This window comes from Oryctolagus cuniculus, chromosome 1 (assembly GCF_964237555.1).
Source record: "Oryctolagus cuniculus chromosome 1, mOryCun1.1, whole genome shotgun sequence".
Lineage (NCBI taxonomy): Eukaryota > Metazoa > Chordata > Mammalia > Lagomorpha > Leporidae > Oryctolagus > Oryctolagus cuniculus.
The window spans coordinates 111,244,828-111,262,027 of NC_091432.1; the positions used below are offsets into that span (position 1 = coordinate 111,244,828).

General features: G+C 59.1%; 1 protein-coding gene across 10 annotated transcripts; it reads left to right on the forward strand.

Moving 5' to 3' along the window:
* The first annotated feature begins 34 nt into the window (after window positions 1-34).
* HYOU1 (hypoxia up-regulated 1) lies at window positions 35-12,521 on the forward strand. Of its 10 annotated transcripts, none has more exons than XM_051837691.2 (26): window positions 35-134; window positions 1,101-1,197; window positions 1,392-1,485; window positions 1,668-1,746; window positions 1,860-2,014; window positions 2,098-2,174; window positions 2,451-2,632; window positions 2,886-3,001; window positions 4,014-4,206; window positions 4,353-4,487; window positions 4,591-4,673; window positions 4,754-4,886; window positions 5,001-5,188; window positions 5,364-5,502; window positions 5,933-5,993; window positions 6,491-6,570; window positions 6,939-7,124; window positions 7,206-7,378; window positions 9,115-9,202; window positions 9,288-9,410; window positions 9,524-9,657; window positions 9,794-9,878; window positions 10,418-10,658; window positions 10,748-10,798; window positions 11,050-11,103; window positions 11,228-12,521. In XM_051837691.2, exons 2-26 carry the CDS (start codon window positions 1,107-1,109, stop codon window positions 11,284-11,286), a joined length of 3,000 nt encoding a protein of 999 aa, XP_051693651.2. In that variant the 5' UTR covers window positions 35-134; window positions 1,101-1,106; the 3' UTR covers window positions 11,287-12,521. The 10 variants fall into 10 exon arrangements, with proteins under 10 accessions (XP_051693651.2, XP_069935500.1, XP_069935512.1 ...); XM_070079399.1 differs by having other exon boundaries at window positions 11,053-11,103; XM_070079411.1 differs by having other exon boundaries at window positions 7,209-7,378.
* Window positions 12,522-17,200: the final 4,679 nt, after the last annotated feature.

Consider the following 17,200-nt stretch of genomic DNA (forward strand, 5'->3'; position numbering starts at 1 on the left):
GACGTGGCCCAATGGGAGCGCGCGCCGGGGCGGCGGGGGCGGGGCCGGGCGCAGGGAGCAGGGCCGGGCGGCGGCGGCTCCAATGAGCGCGCGCCGCGTCCGGGGCCGGCTGGTGCGCGAGACGCCGCCGAGAGGTTGGTGGTTAATGTAACAGTTTGCAAACCGAGGGGAGTTGTGAAGGGCGCGGGCTGGGGGGCGCGCTGCCGGTCTCGTGGGTACGTCCGCGCCGCATCTGACCCAGAGCTGGGGCCGCAGGAGCGGAGGCAGGAGGTAGCAGGGGTGGGGATGCAGCCCCGGGGCCGGCCACCTCTTGTAGGGAGGCAGCGTGCTGGCTCCGGGGGCGGGTCGGTACCGGGAGGGAGGGCCGCACGGACGCTGGTGCTCTCGGCCCCGCGCCTCGGGCCCCGCCGCCGGCCTTCGGGCCGCCCCCGCGCGCTGAGGGTGGCCAGGACCCGTTTCCGGGCTTGGGCGCCTCAGCTTGGGTCAGGTGAGGCTCAGGTGGACAGCGGATACTCGATACCCGCCTTGAGAGCAACCTTAGGGCTCCCGGCGCAGCGTCTGTGTGGGCTGCGGGGCCCCGCGAGTGGGATGAGGAAGGGGAGTGGGCGGGAGCCGCAGGGATGCCGAGGAGACGGGCCCCTTCCATCCCAGCCACCCCCAGCGTCATCGCCTTTCAGTTCCCGTGCAGGCCCTGGCCGGCTTTGCTCGCTCGCGGGGAACTCCAGGTGTGGAGAGGTGGTTGAGCCCTGGCCAGGGATCCCCGGCCCCACCCCGGGTGTCTGACAGCCGGGCCCGGTGCTGGGTACACGGTTACTGCCTGGAAGGCTCCGGTCTCCTTCCTTCCGGCCTAATATCTTCTCTCGGGGATGTGATGGAGCCCAGGGCCCATGCTGTTTTGCCTGGGCCTTGGTGTGGACACTGCTGGGGATGCCTGGAGAGTGGTTGGCACTCATCAGGAGGTGGAAAGGGGGTATAAGCTGCTGTGCCCTGGGCGAGAATGGAGTAGGTACGAATCTTACCGTTTCTCTGGTCTGGAAGTGGCTGTGTCTCCATCACTCGGGGCATCCGGTTACCAGTGGTTTTTTTTCCCTCCTCCCCAGGGCATAATGGCAGCCACAGGCAGGAGGCAGAGGCTGAGGAGGCCAGCCTGCTGGGCCTTGATGGCTGTGCTCTTGGCAGACCTGTTGGCACTGAGTGGTACGTACGGGGTCTGAGCCAGTGTCACACGGTGGGAAGGGGGCTCGAGGCGCCTGGTCAGAAGTCTCTTGGGTTGCAGGACCCAGGCTTTCTCCTCTGTCTCTTGCTGTCTTATTCTCTGTGTGGAAAGTGGCGGAGCCTCCGTAAGACAGGGAGGGAGGCTCACCCACAGACCTCTGCTCCCCTGTCCCCAGACACGCTGGCAGTGATGTCCGTGGACCTGGGCAGCGAGTCCATGAAGGTGGCCATCGTCAAACCTGGAGTGCCCATGGAAATCGTCTTGAACAAGTGAGGCCGGCCCCAGGGCGGGGGTCAGGAGGGAGGGAGCCCGGCCTCCTTGTGGGTGTGGGGTGGTCCTTGTAGTACCCACAGCCGACAGTGGCCTCTGAGTGGTTGATTGTATGTGAGGTGCTGAGGTTCCTGAACCCACATGTGCTGCAGACCCTGGGTTCAATATCTGTTTTCCCCAGGGAATCTCGGAGGAAAACCCCGGTGATGGTGACCTTGAAAGAAAATGAGAGATTCTTTGGAGACAGTGCAGCAGGCATGGTGAGCTGCCAGCACCCATTCCCAGTTGTGGTCTGGCCCCTTATCCGTGTCTGACGGAGGTGGGCACCCCTGGGCTTGAGACCCTAATACTCAGCCTCCTCCTCACCTCACAGGCCATCAAGAACCCCAAGGCCACCCTGCGTTACTTCCAGCACCTCCTGGGGAAGCAAGCAGACAACCCACATGTGGCTCTTTACCGGACCCGTTTCCCGGAGCACGAGCTGAGCTTCGACCCCCAGCGGCAGACTGTGCACTTCCAGATCAGCCCGTGAGTGCTGCGCTGGCGCAGGCGGGCTCCTCACGGTGCGTGCTCGTGGCTTCCTTGCCACCAACTACCCTCCCTCTCCCCAGGCAGCTGCAGTTCTCACCCGAGGAGGTGCTGGGCATGATTCTCAACTACTCCCGCTCCCTGGCTGAAGATTTTGCTGGTGAGTGCCAAGGTGGGACCCGTGGCAGCCAGATCCCCCAGGAGCTAAGGCAGCAGTTCACAAACGGGCAGGAACATCTGGCTATGTCTGAAGACACACCTGGTTGTCACATCTGGCCTCTGGTGGGTGGAGGCCAGCGACGCCGCCCAGCATCCCTGGAGTGCACAGGACAGACCCCAGCAACAGTTACCTGGCCCTGAGTGTCAGTAGCGCTGAGGGTGGAAATCCTCATCCAGGCGTGGAGCTGGTGGGACCCTGTTCTCTTGTCCTCTGCAGAGCAGCCCATCAAGGACGCGGTGATCACCGTGCCGGCCTTCTTCAACCAGGCCGAGCGCCGGGCGGTGCTGCAGGCTGCTCGCATGGCCGGCCTCAAAGTGCTGCAGCTCATCAACGACAACACCGCCACCGCCCTCAGCTACGGCGTCTTCCGTCGAAAAGACATCAACACCACCGCCCAGGTGAGCAGGGGAGGCGCCCTGACCAGACACACAGGGGGCCAGAGTCCAAGGCTGGCGGTCTCCTGGCCTGCTTTGCATCTCATTTGCATGGCTGGCTCTTGGCAAAAGGCAGCCGCAGCCTCCTCCCAGCCCATGCTGGGGCTGCTGGACTTTATGCTGAGAGCTGGCCTGGGCCCCTGGAGGCAGGCAGGTGGACAGCAGCGCCCTGAGGTCTGATGAGGCTCCTGTGACACTTGCTCTGATGTCGCCGCAGAACATCATGTTCTATGACATGGGCTCAGGCAGCACCGTGTGCACCATCGTGACCTACCAGACGGTGAAGACAAAGGAGGCCGGGATGCAGCCACAGCTGCAGATCCGGGGCGTGGGGTAAGTGGGTGCTCAGGGGTGGGCTTCTTGTTGAGACCCTTGAGTCAGGGGCTTCCTCCTGGAGGGGCACCGCTCCCCTTCCTGATCACTGCAGGAATGCTCCCCAGGTTATAGCGTTGCTCGCCGTGGGGTGCCACTGCCCGAGAGCAAGGCCTGGAGAGGACGGCTGGGAAGGCTGAAAGGCGGGGAGCCCGTGGAGCGTCTAGGGAAATGCACAGGATGGCAGGCCACCTGTTAGGTGTTAGAGGCCATCATGTTTTCTCTTTCGAGTTCACTTAAAAGCTGCTCGCTCTTGTCTGTCTGCTGTCGGTGGATTCCGGCACCCCCATGCTGGTCTGGCCGTTGCCCCTTACCTCCAGGATTAAACAGGACCTCTCTGTCTCCTTTGGGTTCTCTCTCCGTAGTGCAGCCAGAGGCTGGTGTTAACAATGCCAAACTGATTGTAGCCCGTTTCTTCAGAAAGCACTCGGTCACACCAAAACCTTGCTGTGCCCACCTAAGCCCCGCCTCCCACAGCTCGGCTCTAGTCCCAGCAGCGCCCTCCTTTGGAACTTGCTCTCTCAGGGTCGTTATGAGCACTGCTCCTTCCATCTAGAATGTTCTTCCCTCGCTCTACCAGCCCACCCTTCAGGTTTCAGTTCAGGCATCACTTCTTCAGGGAAGCTCTCCTGGATGTCGCTGAATAGCCCACGCGCACGCCCGGCCCGCTGTACTCTCCTTTGTAGCACACACTTGACATTGACGTGGCCTTCCCGCTGCTAGATCATAAGCCCTGGCAGCAGGGACCCTGTCTCCCCGCCACTCCTGCCACAGTTACGTTCCCAGAGACGAGTGCATAGTCAGTGCTCAGTAAATACCATGAACGAATGAGCGAGCTGCCTGCGTGGGGTGTCAGCCATGCTGTGGGGAGCAGAGAGCAGTGTGGGTCCCTGCCTGAAACATGGGGCTCCTGCGTGGGCGGAGGGACCCCCGTGTGTTCCTCACACTTTCCCCTGCTGCCTTCTCTGAGCAGGTTTGACCGCACGCTAGGCGGCCTGGAGATGGAGCTCCGGCTGCGGGAGCACCTGGCTGGGCTTTTCAATGAGCAGCGCAAAGGCCAGCGAGCAAAGGACGTGCGAGAGAACCCGCGGGCGATGGCCAAGCTGCTCCGTGAGGCCAACCGACTCAAAACCGTCCTGAGCGCCAACGCCGACCACATGGCCCAGGTGCCCCCGGGGGCTGCATGCAGCCGGACTTGCCCCCGGGGATGCGGAGGGCCCCTGCTTCACCCACTGGGCTTGTTGCCTGCTGGTCCCTGGGTGTCAGTGCCGCCAGCAGAGAGCAGGCGCTGACACGCCTCGTCCTCCCCCAGATCGAGGGCCTGATGGACGATGTGGACTTCAAAGCAAAAGTGACCCGAGTGGAGTTCGAGGAACTGTGCGCCGACCTGTTCGAGCGGGTGCCCGGGCCCGTTCAGCAGGCCCTCCAGAGTGCCGAGATGAGTTTGGTGAGGGGCTGGGGCAGGGGCCATGGAGGACATGGGGGAAGGGTCAATGGAGAAGGGGGCGTCGACCGCACGTGGCCCCGCCTCACGTTCCTCCCCTCTGCAGGATGAGATTGAGCAGGTGATCCTGGTGGGCGGGGCCACTCGGGTCCCCAAAGTTCAGGAGGTGCTGCTGAAGGCCGTGGGCAAGTGAGTGTGGGGCTGGGGCTGCCCGGCGGAGGGTGGCTGGGTGTCCCCGTGGATGGCGCTGGAGCCTGGGACTCTCCTAGGGAGGAGCTCGGGAAGAACATCAACGCGGACGAGGCGGCTGCCATGGGGGCCGTGTACCAGGCAGCTGCCCTGAGCAAAGCCTTCAAGGTGAAGCCGTTCGTCGTCCGGGACGCCGTGGTCTACCCTATCCTGGTGAGTGAACCCCCTTTCCCTCTCCAGGCAGGAGCCCCGCTTCCCTCTGTCTCCGCGGCCAGGGATCCCCACCTCCTCCGGTTCTCCAGTGCGCCCTGTCTGCCTGCTGTGTAGGTGGAGTTCACCAGGGAGGTGGAGGAGGAGCCCGGGGTCCGCAGCCTGAAGCACAATAAGCGCGTGCTCTTCTCCCGCATGGGGCCCTACCCTCAACGCAAAGTCATCACCTTCAACCGCTACAGCCACGATTTCAACTTCCACATCAACTACGGCGACCTGGGCTTCCTGGGGCCTGAGGATCTTCGGTGAGGGGCAGGGTGTGGGGCCTGCGGGGCTGCCGGGGGAGCAGGCCGAGGGGTTGGGGCGAGGTGGCAAGCCGCCTCTTTGGGCAGTAGCTTGGCCTGGCCTTGGGGAGCGCCCCTGCCGGCCCCAGTGTGAGGCTGTGCGGTCCCCTCAGACTCTTCTCTCCTGCCCACCCAGGGTGTTTGGCTCCCAGAATCTGACCACAGTGAAGCTGAAAGGTGTGGGAGAGAGCTTCAAGAAGTATCCCGACTACGAGTCCAAGGGCATCAAGGCCCACTTCAACCTGGACGAGAGCGGGGTGCTCAGTCTAGACAGGGTGAGCGCAGAGCGGGCTGTGTGTGCAGGGCAGGGGCCCAGGCCTCACCGGCCCCTTCCCGGGTGGGTTCTGCGTGGTGTTAGGACGTGACAGACAGGGCGTGGAATCAGCAGATCTTGGCTCCACAGGGCTCGCTGGGGATCTGGCATGGGTTCTCTCGTGGGCTACCCATGCTTGTGGGTGTTGTGGGATTCTCTGAGGGAGCCAGGAATGAGAGGCAGCCGCTGTGCAGAGCACTTCTGGACTGCTTTTGAGGATGTGCCATGGGAAGTGTGCCCGTGCACGCTCCAGGGGGTACGGGAGCCAGGCTGCTTTTCTCGGGCTCATGATTGAAGGGGGCGGGGGCCATGCGGGAGTCCTCAGGAAGGCAGGCCAGTGCCGGGCGGGAGGCGGGCTTGCGGGTGTGCTGCTTCATTGCACCTGTTTGCAGGTGGAGTCTGTGTTTGAGACAGTGGTGGAGGACAGTCCAGAAGAGGAATCTACTCTCACCAGTAAGGAGCGTCTGCGTGGGTGTACATGTGCGTGTGCGTGTCTGAGAGAGATTATGCTTGGACTTGGGCAGTTCATGGAAGCAGACAAGGCATTGCCGTTGGCTGAGGAGGTGGAGTCACTGCTGTGGTCCCCTAATTTTTTCTTTTTATAAATTTATTTGAAAGGCAGAGTTACAGAGGGAAAGAAATAGAGACAGTCAGAGAGATCTTCATCTGCTGGTTCACTCCCCAAATGGCCACAATGGCCAGAGCTGAGCTGATTGGAAGCCAGGAGCTTCTTCCAGGTCTCCTGCATGGGTGCAGGGGCCCAAGCACTTGGGCCGTCTTCCAGTGCTTTCCCAGGTGCATTAGCAGGGAGCTGGATTGGAAGTGGAGCAGCCAGACCTCGAACTGGTGCCCACACGGAAAGCCAGCATTGCAGGTGGCAGCTTAACCTGCTAAGCCACAGCGCCAGCCCCTGTGGTCCCCTTTTGAGTCTTTGGCTTTCTTCCCCCTAGAACTCGGCAACACCATTTCCAGCCTGTTCGGAGGTGGCGCGACACCAGATGCCAAAGAGAATGGTACTGACTCGGTCCAGGTGAGCTCAGGAAGGAGCTGGGGACGTGGAGGACAGCACGTGGGGCAGGGAGTGGCAGCAGAGGCAGGCAGTTGGGTGGGCTCAGCTGCTTGGAACTCAGAGCAGCTCTCGCCCTCCCCCTCCCCCAGCCCAGCCTTCTGCAGGCTCCTCCGCACTCCAGGCTGTTCCCTGTTCCAGAGCCCAGAGCCATTGCCCTCAACTCCAGACCCGCTCCCTTTGTCCGGGCAGCCTGCTGACCGTTCCCTTCACTTGTCATCCGTCCTCCCTGACGCTGTGCCCTGAGCCGTGAGCACCTGCACTGCCGAGGCCAGGCCTGCCCGGGGATCTGCTGCTGGGGCTGCCCTGCAGTGTGTCTGTCTGTCCCCCAGGAGGAGGAGGAGAGCCCTGCTGAGGGGAGCAAGGACGAGCCTGGGGAGCAGGCAGAGCTCAAGGAAGAAGCAGGGGCCCCCCGAGAGGATGCCTCTCCGCCCCCACCCCCTGCGCCTGAGGGGGACACAGGCCCTGAGGAGGCAAAGGCAGCAGAAAAGGAAGATGGGGACAGATCTGAGGCACCGGTGAGCCGAGGACCCGGGGACAGGGGGCGGGGCTGCCCGCTTCCCGCTGCAGAAGGTTCTCAGTCCCCTCTTCCTCCCCAGAAGCCAGGCGAGAAGGGGGAGGCAGGGCCCGAGGGCGCCCCTGCAGCCCCCCAGGAAGAGAAGAAGCAGAAGCCCGCCCGGAAGCAGAAGATGGTGGAGGAGATCGGGGTGGAGCTCGTCATTCTGGACGTGCCTGACTTGGCAGAGGCCGAGCTGGCCCGCTCAGTGCAGAAGTAAGTGGGCGAGAGAGCGTGCACCTGCGTGTGCGCTGGACGTGGGGCGCAGTGGGCGGGAGAGTGTGTGCACGCATGTACACTGGACGTAGGATGTAGTGGGCGAGAGAGCGTGCGCCTGCGTGTGCGCTGGACGTGGGGCACAGTGGGCGGGAGAGTGTGTGCAGGCATGTACACTGGACGTGGGGCGTAGTGGGAGAGAGAGCGTGTGCACGCATGTACACTGGACGTGGGGCGCAGTGGGAGAGAGAGTGTGTGCACACATGTACACGACGTAGGACGTAGTGGGCGAGAGAGCGTGCGCCTGTGTGTGCGCTGGACATAGGACATAGTGGGCGAGAGAGCGTGTGCACGCATGCACACTGGACATAGGACGTAGTGGGCGAGAGAGCGTGTGCCTGTGTGTGCGCTGGACGTGGGGCGCAGTGGGTGAGAGTGTGCACCCATGCACACTGGACATAGGATGTAGTGGGCGAGAGAGCGTGTGCCTGCATGTGTGCTGGACGTGGGGCGTAGTGGGCAAGAGAGTGTGTGCATGCATGCACGCTGGACATAGGACGTAGTGGGCGAGAGAGTGTGTGCCTGCGTGTGCACTGGACATAGGACATAGTGGGCGAGAGAGCGTGTGCACGCATGTACACGACGAAGGACGTAGTGGGTGAGAGAGCGTGTGCCTGCGTGTGCGCTGGACGTGGGGCGCAGTGGGCGGGAGAGTGTGTGCACGCATGCACACTGGACATAGGACGTAGTGGGCGAGAGAGCGTGTGCCTGCGTGTGTGCTGGACGTGGGGCGTAGTGGGCGGGAGAGCGTGTGCATGTGTGTGCCTGCGTGTGTGCTGGACGTGGGGCGTAGTGGGTGAGGGTGTGTGCATGCATGTACACTGGACATAGGACGTAGTGGGCGAGAGAGCATGTGCACGCATGCACACTGGACATAGGACGTAGTGGGCGAGAGAGCGTGTGCCTGCGTGTGCACTGGACGTGGGGTGTAGTGGGCTAGAGAGCGTGTGCCTGTGTGTGCGCTGGACGTGGGGCATAGTGGGTGAGAGCATGTGCACGCATGCACCCTGGACATAGGACGTAGTGGGCGAGAGTGCATGTGCCTGCGTGTGCGCTGGACGTGGGGCGCAGTGGGCAAGAGAGTGTGTGCCTGCGTGTGCGCTGGACATAGGACATAGTGGGCGAGAGAGCGTGTGCACACATGCACACTGGACATAGGACATAGTGGGCGAGAGAGCGTGCACCTGTGTGTGCGCTGGACGTGGGGCGTAGTGGGCGAGAGAGTGTGTGCCTGCGTGTGTGCTGGACATAGGACATAGTGGGCGAGAGAGCGTGTGCATGCATGCACACTGGACATAGGACGTAGTGGGTGAGAGAGCGTGTGCCTACATGTGTGCTGGATGTAGGACGTAGTGGATGAGAGTACATGTGCACTGGACGCAGGACGTAGTGGGCAACAGAGCGTGTGCCTGCATGTGCGCTGGACGTGGGGCGTAGTGGGCGAGAGCGTGTGCACGCATGTACACTGGACATAGGATGTAGTGTGCTGGACATAGGACGTAGTGGGTGAGAGTACGTGTGCACTGGACGCAGGACGTAGAGGGCGAGAGTGCGTGTGCACATGTGTGCGCTAGACGTGGGGCGCAGGGCGTGGAGCGGCCTCCTGCCCAGGAGAAACACCCAGAGCCTGAGCCCTGAGCCGCTCTTTCCCTCGTGCCCTCTTCTTTGTCCCACAGGCTCGAGGACTTGACGTCGCGAGACCTGGAGAAGCAGGAACGGGAGAAGGCTGCCAACAGCTTGGAGGCTTTCATCTTTGAGACGCAGGTGGGTGGGCTGGGCAGCACCCGGTCCCTGGCTCTGAGAGCCTTGCCTGGGGTCGCTGCCCGCACGCACCCGTGTCCCTCCCTAGGACAAGCTGGACCAGCCCGAGTACCAGGAAGTGTCCACCGAGGAGCAGCGCGAGGACATCTCGGGGAAGCTCAGAGCCGCGTCCTCCTGGCTGGAAGACGAGGGCTTTGGGGCCACGACTGCGGTGAGGGCCTCCCAGGACGTGGCGGGTGGGGCGAGGGGCTGCAAGGCCATTAGGAGGGACGTGGGGCTGATCAGGGCTCTCCTGTCACCCCTGCCCAACCCCGCCTCCCTCAGAAGTTGAAGGAGAAGCTGGCGGAGCTGAAGAAGCTGTGCCAAGGGCTGTTTTTTCGGGTAGAAGAGCGCAAGAAGTGGCCTGAACGACTGTCGGCCCTCGACAATCTGCTCAACCATTCCAGCATGTTCCTCAAGTGAGCGGCACCTGCGCCCTTTCTGCTTCATTTAGTCCTGCCAAGGCCCCTGGCTCTGGTTCCGTCCACTGCCACCCCCCACACCCTGGGCCTCTTCCCACCTAGCCCAGGGCTGACTGTCCTCTCTGCCATCCAGGGGAGCCCGGCTCATTCCAGAGATGGACCAGATCTTCACGGAGGTGGAGATGACCACGTTGGAAAAAGTCATCAATGAGACTTGGGTAACCACCGCGGAAGCTGGCCGTCGGCCCCGTGGGAGGTGGTGGGAGCCGGAAACGTGGCGGCGTCGGCCTCCTGGCGTAGCCACTGACTGGGAAGGCAGGATGTTTGCATCTGAGCCCGCTTTTGATTAGCCCCAAGCAAGGGTCAGAGCTGAGAGTCGGGGGGAACAGAGAAGCCTGGGTCCATGAGTGAGGGAGAGCCAGGCTCAGAGATGGGCCGGGTGTGGACCAGCCAGGTGACCTGTCCTGTGAGGCAGACGCTGCTTGGGATGGGTGGGGACTTCCTGAGTCAGCCTAGACGTGCAGAGGCCAGGAAGGAAGAAGCAAGGGCTTCGCTCCGCTGTGGCTGCCCCAGAGCTGGAGGCTTGCAGTGCGGGCCTCTATGGCCTGCCCTGCGGAGGCGCCTGCTCACCTGGGGGCAGACGGCAAGGAGTGGCAGAGTGAGGAGCCTGGAGCTGCTTGGGGACCGGTTCCTCCTGGGAGAGAGACGGCTGCGCACACTGTGGCCAGCGCTGAGCCTGTCCTGGCCTCCCCCACAGGCCTGGAAGAATGCGACGGTGGCCGAGCAGGCCAAACTTCCCGCCACAGATAAGCCTGTGCTGCTCTCAAAAGACATCGAGGCCAAGATGATGGCCCTGGACCGCGAGGTGCAGTACCTGCTCAATAAGGCCAAGTTTGCCAAGCCGCGGCCCCGGCCCAAAGACAAGAACGGGACCCGGACAGAGCCTCCCCTCAATGCCAGTGACAGTGACCAGGGGGAGAAGGTCATCCCTCCAGCAGGTGAGGGCCAGGTGCCCGGTTCCCTGTTCCTGCGGGCAGGGGGCGCTGCTCTCCCTCCTGGGCACACACTCATCCTGCTCTCCCCACAGGCCAGACGGAGGATGCGGAGCCCATCCCCGAACCTGAGAAAGTGGAAGCGGGTGAGTGGGGAGACTGGCGGGGGACACTGTGTTAGCGGGGCAGGCAGACTGGCAGGTGCAGCCCACAGACTGTACAACCTTTATAGAAACTAGAAGAGCTCCTTTAAAAAAGGAAAGCAGGCAGAGACCCCCGTGGCCCACCCATCCTCAGTCATTAGCTGACTCTTTCCAGAAGCAGTTTGCCAACCCCTCGCTCGGTTAGCTTGTCCCTGCCTTCTGTGGAGCCTGACCAGCCCTTTGTTTCCCCAAAGCAGAATCGGAACCAGCAAGCCCAGAGACTTTGGAGTTAGGAGGTCCGGGAGCAGGTGAGGGTGGAGCCGGGGCATGCCGGGAAGCCTGGGTGGTCTCGGGGAGGAGAGCCATAGGGGACCCTGGGCTACTCCCTCGGTCTCAGCTGCTGTCTGTCCTTGGCTCTCCCCTCCCCCACAGCATCAGAACAGGAGCAGCCAGCGCGGCAGAAGCAGCCTGTGAAGAATGATGAGCTATAACCCCCACCTCACGGCCCTGTTTGTCACCACCCCCTTCTCCTGCCACCTCTATTTATTAAACATCGATGGGGGAGGGGGTCGGTCCTGCCCTGGGGGCTCCTTTTCTCTCACTTGCAGCTAGAGTGTGGAGAAGGGGAAGGAGAGGCCAGCTCACCGGCTCCTTCTGGGATAGCTCTGAGGTTAAAGCCAGAACTTGTCTGCCCCCTGCTCCCACCCCGGCTCCCTGCCCACCCAGGCCCTACACTGGGGAATAATCACTATTAGGTCTTAAGGCTTTGCCTGCAGGTAGGCGAGAGAACGGCCACAGTGGCTGACTGGGCCTGGAGGTAGGGAGGGCATCCTGGGACATGGGGGAGTGTCCAGTCCTCTCTGGTCATCCCGCCCTCCCTCCTTCCCCTCCCCCCATGAAACCCATGTCCCGCTGGGCCAGTCTGCACAGCCTCAGTTACCAGCCTTGGTTTCTGAGTCTCTGCCCCTTCCTCCCTCCAAGGTCTTCCCATCCCTGCCCCGCCCCCCACCCCATGCATTTTCTTGGCTTCCTGGTGCAGGTTGGGTAGTTCTCTGCCCCTTGCCCAAAGCCTTCCATCTGGACTGACTGAAGGAAATCTGGAAGTATTCCGCTCTCACGGATGACCCTTACTGGCCAGAGGAGGCAGAGAGAAAGGGGAGGGGGAGGTGTGTGACAGCCCCGGAAAGCCTGTGGAGTGGTCAGTGTGGGAAACCAGCATCGTGCAAGCCCTCAAAACCTGCATCTTCCCCGGAGGCTGGCCGCCCTGGGGCCTGCGCCCACCTGCCTCCCCTCCTGCTGCTCTGCCCCTGCCCCCCGGGCTGACCAAATGTGCTTGCTACTGTGAGCCCCTATGCTGAGACCCTGGGGCTTGGAGAGCCCACGGTGTGAATGTAAACACAGCACCTCACTCTTGGAGGCAGGCTTTGCGGGTGGAGGAAGAGGGCGGGCGGCCTTCCTCCATGCATTGCTCTGCTGGGGTAGGGGCAGGAGCTGGAGCAGCCTCCTGCGCTCCGGGACGAGGGTGAACCGGGTTGTGTCAGTCATTCTGTCTTTTTTGTCCTTTTTTTTTGTTTTTGCCACATTGGCAGAAAAGGTCCCCCCACCCCCTTCTGTATGTTCGAGTTCTTTCATTAGCAGTTGAGGCTGGTTGGACAGGTTTGAATCAAATTGTACTTTGCTCCATTGTTAATTGAGAAATTGTTTCAATAAAATATTCTTTTCTATAGTTTTTGTGCTATCATTTTGAAACATGAGTTTGTTTCTCAAATATACATGATGCATGTGAAGGGGCAGCTGTTTGGTACAGCAGTCAAGCCACGCTTGGGATACCCACATCCCACATCAGAACTCCTGGGTTGCAGTCCTGACTGCTTCCAGTTCAGTTCCTGCTAATACACCAAATGGGAGTGGAGAGGCTCCAGGCTCATGGCTTCAGCTTGTCCTAGTGCCGGCTGTTAGGGGTGTTTGGGGAGTGAATCAGCAGATGGAAGATCTTTGCCTTTAAGTTAGAATTTCAAGACTGCATGTTTAACAGAAGGTAAGACAGGAAGTGGACATTTACCCTAGTTAAGATGCCCATGTCCCAGATTGGAGTTTCTGGGTCCAGTCCCCAGCTCCTGACTCCAACTTCCTGCCAATGCTGGTCCTGGGAGGCTCCAGTAGTTCAGTTCTGGGTACCCATGTGGGAGACAGATTTGAGTTGAAGCCGCCTGGGTCTAACCCAACAACCCCTTCCAATTACGGCAATCATTTGGGGTGTGAACCAGTAGGGGGAGCGCTTTCTTACTCTTAACAATTTCACTTGCTGGCTTACGCTCTCTGACCCAAATTCTTTTGAAGATTTATTTACTTGAAAGAGGGAGAGACAGAGGTCTTCTGTCTGCTGGTTCACGCCCCAGATGGCCACAAGGGCAAAGCCTGGGCCAGGCTGAAGTCAGGAGTCAGGAGCTTCAGCTGGGTTTCCCACGTGGGTGGGACGGCCCCAAGTACTTGAACCATCTTCTGCTGTTTTTCCCAGGCCATTAGCAGGGTGTTGGATTGGAAATGCAGCAGCCGGGACACGAACCAGCAGCCACGTGAGATGCTGGCATCACAGGCAGTGGCTTTACTTGCTACACCACAACACTGGCCCCTCAAATAAAATTTTAGGTTACCTTTCAAAAGATTGTTAACATTCTGGACTTAGTTGAGATTTATATATTTTTTTCATGAAAATAAAATTTTGGTTCTGTTTTCCCTCTACCATTATTTGGACTTCTACCTGCCAGACATTCTTAGGTAGCGTCCATTCCCAAGGTAATAAGGCAGTGCACAGAGGCTGGGCAGTTGGTCTGAGGACGACCTCTTTGTAATCTGCCACAGGAACATAATAGAGATTCACCTCCGTGGCTCAGCTCCCTATTTTCCCAAGGTAGGTAAAACTGTCTTGAGTCATTTACATATCCAAGCAGTTGAGTATATATTTAATGATGACGGAGGTCATTTTTTACTCTGAAGACTGGACAGGTTAGACAAGTTTTGAACCTTAATAATAGATGGCTGAGCGCAGTTTTGAATTCAGCAGTACAGAGTGTCCCCATGTAACTCCCACACGCTCAGCCTCCCCCAGGGTGGTGAGCCCGTACTTCACTGTCATCCAAAGGTCTGTGTGACAGTTATGGTGGAGGGTATGTGTCATTTGACAAAATCCGCAGGCCATCCAGCACCAAGAGTGGACAGTAATGTAAAATGCAGACTGGGCAGCGCCAGTGTAGCTTCGTGGATCGTTGTAAGCAGATCACGCCTGTGCAGGGCCCTGAGAGAGGCCGCTCTGGATTGCACGTGGTTTCCGTGTGTCCCCCAGAGCTCAGCTGTTGGGACCTTGGACCCTAGTGTGGTGGTGCTGAGAGGTGATGGACCTCAAGGGCTGGCGCTGAGGTGTAGCAGGTAAGGCCTCCGCCTGCAGTGTCAGCATCCCATAAGGGCGCCAGTTCAAGTACTGGCTGTTCCACTTCCGATCCAGCTCTCTGCTATTGAGCCTGGGAAAGCAGCGGAGGACAGTCCAAGTCCTTGGGCCCCTGCAACCACATGGGAGACCCAGAGAAAGCTCCTGGCTTCAGATTGGTCTAGCTTTGGACATTGCAGCTATTTGGGGAATGAATTGGCAGATAGAACTCTCTCTCTCTCTCTCTCTCTGCCTCTCTGTAGCTCTACCCTTCAAATAAAAATCTTAAAAAAAAAAAAAAAAAAAGTTGGGCCCTGTGGAGGTCCTTAGGTCACTGGGAGTGCACTTGCAAGGCATTAAGCTCCCTCCTGTGGGACCGCCGAGCTCTCTCCAGAGCACGTTGCTAAGAGAGTGAGCCCAACTCCTACACCATTTTCTGGCTTCCTGTGTCCGGGTGTAGTCTCTTCCTCCCACATGTGATCCTGCCCTTGTGAGACCATCACAGTGAGGTTCCTATCATCTTATGCCAAGGCCTTGGTCTCAAATCTCCAGGACTCTGAGCCAAATAAGCCTTTTTACTTTACAGCAGTAGCCTGTATTGGGTATTTCGTTGTAGTGATAATACAGTAGGAGAGGCTGCGAGTGTGTGGAAGCAGGGGCAAATGGGACATTGCTTCCCACCGAATTTGCTCAAATTGCTCTAATAGGTTTTTGTTGTTGTTTGGTTTTTTTTTTTTTTTTTTTTTTTTTTTTTTTTTTTTTTTGACAGGCAGAGTGGACAGTGAGAGAGAGACAGAGAGAAAGGTCTTCCTTTTGCCCTTGGTTCACCCTCCAATGGCCGCCGCGGCCGGCGCACCACACTGATCCAAAGGCAGGAGCCAGGTGCTTCTCCTGGTCTCCCATGGGGTGCAGGGCCCAAGCACCTGGGCCATCCTCCACTGCATTCCCTGGCCACAGCAGAGAGCTGGCCTGGAAGAGGGGCAACCGGGACAGAATCCGGCGCCCTGACCAAGACTAGAACCCGGTGTGCCGGCACCACAAGGCGGAGGATTAGCCTAGTGAGCCGTGGTGCCGGCGCTCTAATAGTTTTTTTAAGGGTTTTTAAAAATTTATTTGAAAGATTAACAGAGAGGGAGAGGGAAAGACAGAGATCTTTCACGTGCTGGTTCACCCCTCAGCAAGGTCTGAGCCAGGAACTCCATCTGAGTCTCCCACATGGGTGGTGGGGACCTAAGTACTTGGGCCACCATCTGCTGCTTTCCCAGGCACATTAGCGGGGAGCTGGATCTGAGGCAGAGTAGCCAGGACTCAAATTGGCACTCTAATGTGGGATGCAGGCGTCGCAAGCAGATTAACCTGCTGCGCCACAACACCAGCCCCCTAACAAAGTGGTTCCACATGTGGAGCCCGTCTCCCCTTCCTTCAAGTCTCGGTGGTCCTGTCTCCCCTTCCTTCAAGTCTCGGTGGTCCTGTAGCCTGCCTTGGCCAACAGAAGCAAGCTGAACCATCTGGAACGAGGCCCCAAGATGCTTGCAGGCTTCAGTTCTTCCTCAGACCCCTGCCGTGAGAAGGAGCTCGCGCTTCTCTGCAGGATGACGCAAGACCACAGGGAGCACGCACTTCGTCTCCTCTGGGCCTGTCTGAGATCAGCCAGGCACCAGGCCCCCCGCCTGCAGACACAACATCAAGGCCCCGCTGACCCCGCTGACTCGTGTGCTATAAGACATTCGTGATTGGTTTAAGTGACTGGATTCTGGGGTGATTTTGTTAATTGTAATAGTTAAGTACAGGGGCCAACACTGTGGTGTAGCGGGTAAAGCTGTCACCTGCAGTGCCGGCATCCCATATGGGGGCTGGTTTGAGTCCCAGCTGCTCAACTTCTGATCCAGCTCTCTGCTATGGCCAGGGAAAGCGGTGGAAGATGGCCCAAGTGCTTGGGCCCCTGCACCTGCATGGGAGACCAGAGGAAGCTCCAGGCTCCTGGCTTCGGATCGGCGCAGCTCCGGCCGTTGCGGCCATTTGGGGAGTGAACCAGCAGATGGAAGACCTCTCTCTCTCTGCCTCTCCTTATCTCTATGTAACTCTGACTTTCAAGTATATAAATAAATCTTTTAAAAAAATAGTTAAGTACAAATGTTAATTGATAACTTGCTGCTTTGGCAGCTCTCTGAGACCTCCGGACAGTGATCTTATATGTGGATCAGTTGTTCTATTTGTTGGCAGGAAGACCAGCCTGAAACAAGGCTAATCTGACATTACTAGAAGCGAAGCAACCTTGATGACCTTCATAAGAGTTTCATGACTCCTGCTTTATATTTCTGAAAGTATTTATATGTTGATTTTAACTTCTTGACCCACCAGTCTGCCTTGTCTATTACATAGGGTTCAATTTTTCAGCATCTTATAACAATTTCTTTCCTGTCTAGACTTCTCCCTCCTGAGCTCACATCTCCTTGGCTGGTGGACTTCTGATGAACAGCTAAAACTCCCGGGGCTGGCGTTCAGCAGAGCAGAGCTCGGGACACCAGCATCCCATATTGCAGTGCCTGGGTTCAAGTCCTGGCTCTGCTTCTGACCCCACCTTCCTGCAAACGTGAACCCTGGGAGGCAGCAGACGATGGCTCAAGTCCTTTGTTCCTGGCACCACTGTGGAAGACTCAGATTGCATTCCTGACTCCTAGCTTTTGCCTGCCCCAGCCGCCGCTGTTGTGAGCACTTGCAAAATGAACCACAGATGGGAGAGTTCTCTCTCTTTCCCTCCCTCCCTCCCTCCCTCCCTCTCCCTCTCCGATTCAAGGAAACACATCAAGCTCATGTCTAGCATGTGCACTTCCTGATGGATGAGGCTTGAGTTGAGAGGAGGGGTGTGAAATGTACTCGCACAGCAGCAATTGTTCTGGTGTTAACATCTTCCAAAGTAGTGCAGCCCCCACGCTGGGAGCTGCTTTCCACGCTGACACTCTCTCTGCTTTCAGGTTTTA

Excerpts from the sequence above, each read along its gene's own strand:
- HYOU1 (XM_051837691.2), top strand. The coding sequence starts at position 1,107 with ATGGCAGCCACAGGCAGGAGGCAGAGGCTGAGGAGGCCAGCCTGCTGG. Across the intron at positions 4,488-4,590 it reads AGAGTGCCGAGATGAGTTTG|GATGAGATTGAGCAGGTGAT; the intron begins GTGAGGGGCTGG and ends TCCCCTCTGCAG. Across the intron at positions 9,879-10,417 it reads AAGTCATCAATGAGACTTGG|GCCTGGAAGAATGCGACGGT; the intron begins GTAACCACCGCG and ends CCTCCCCCACAG.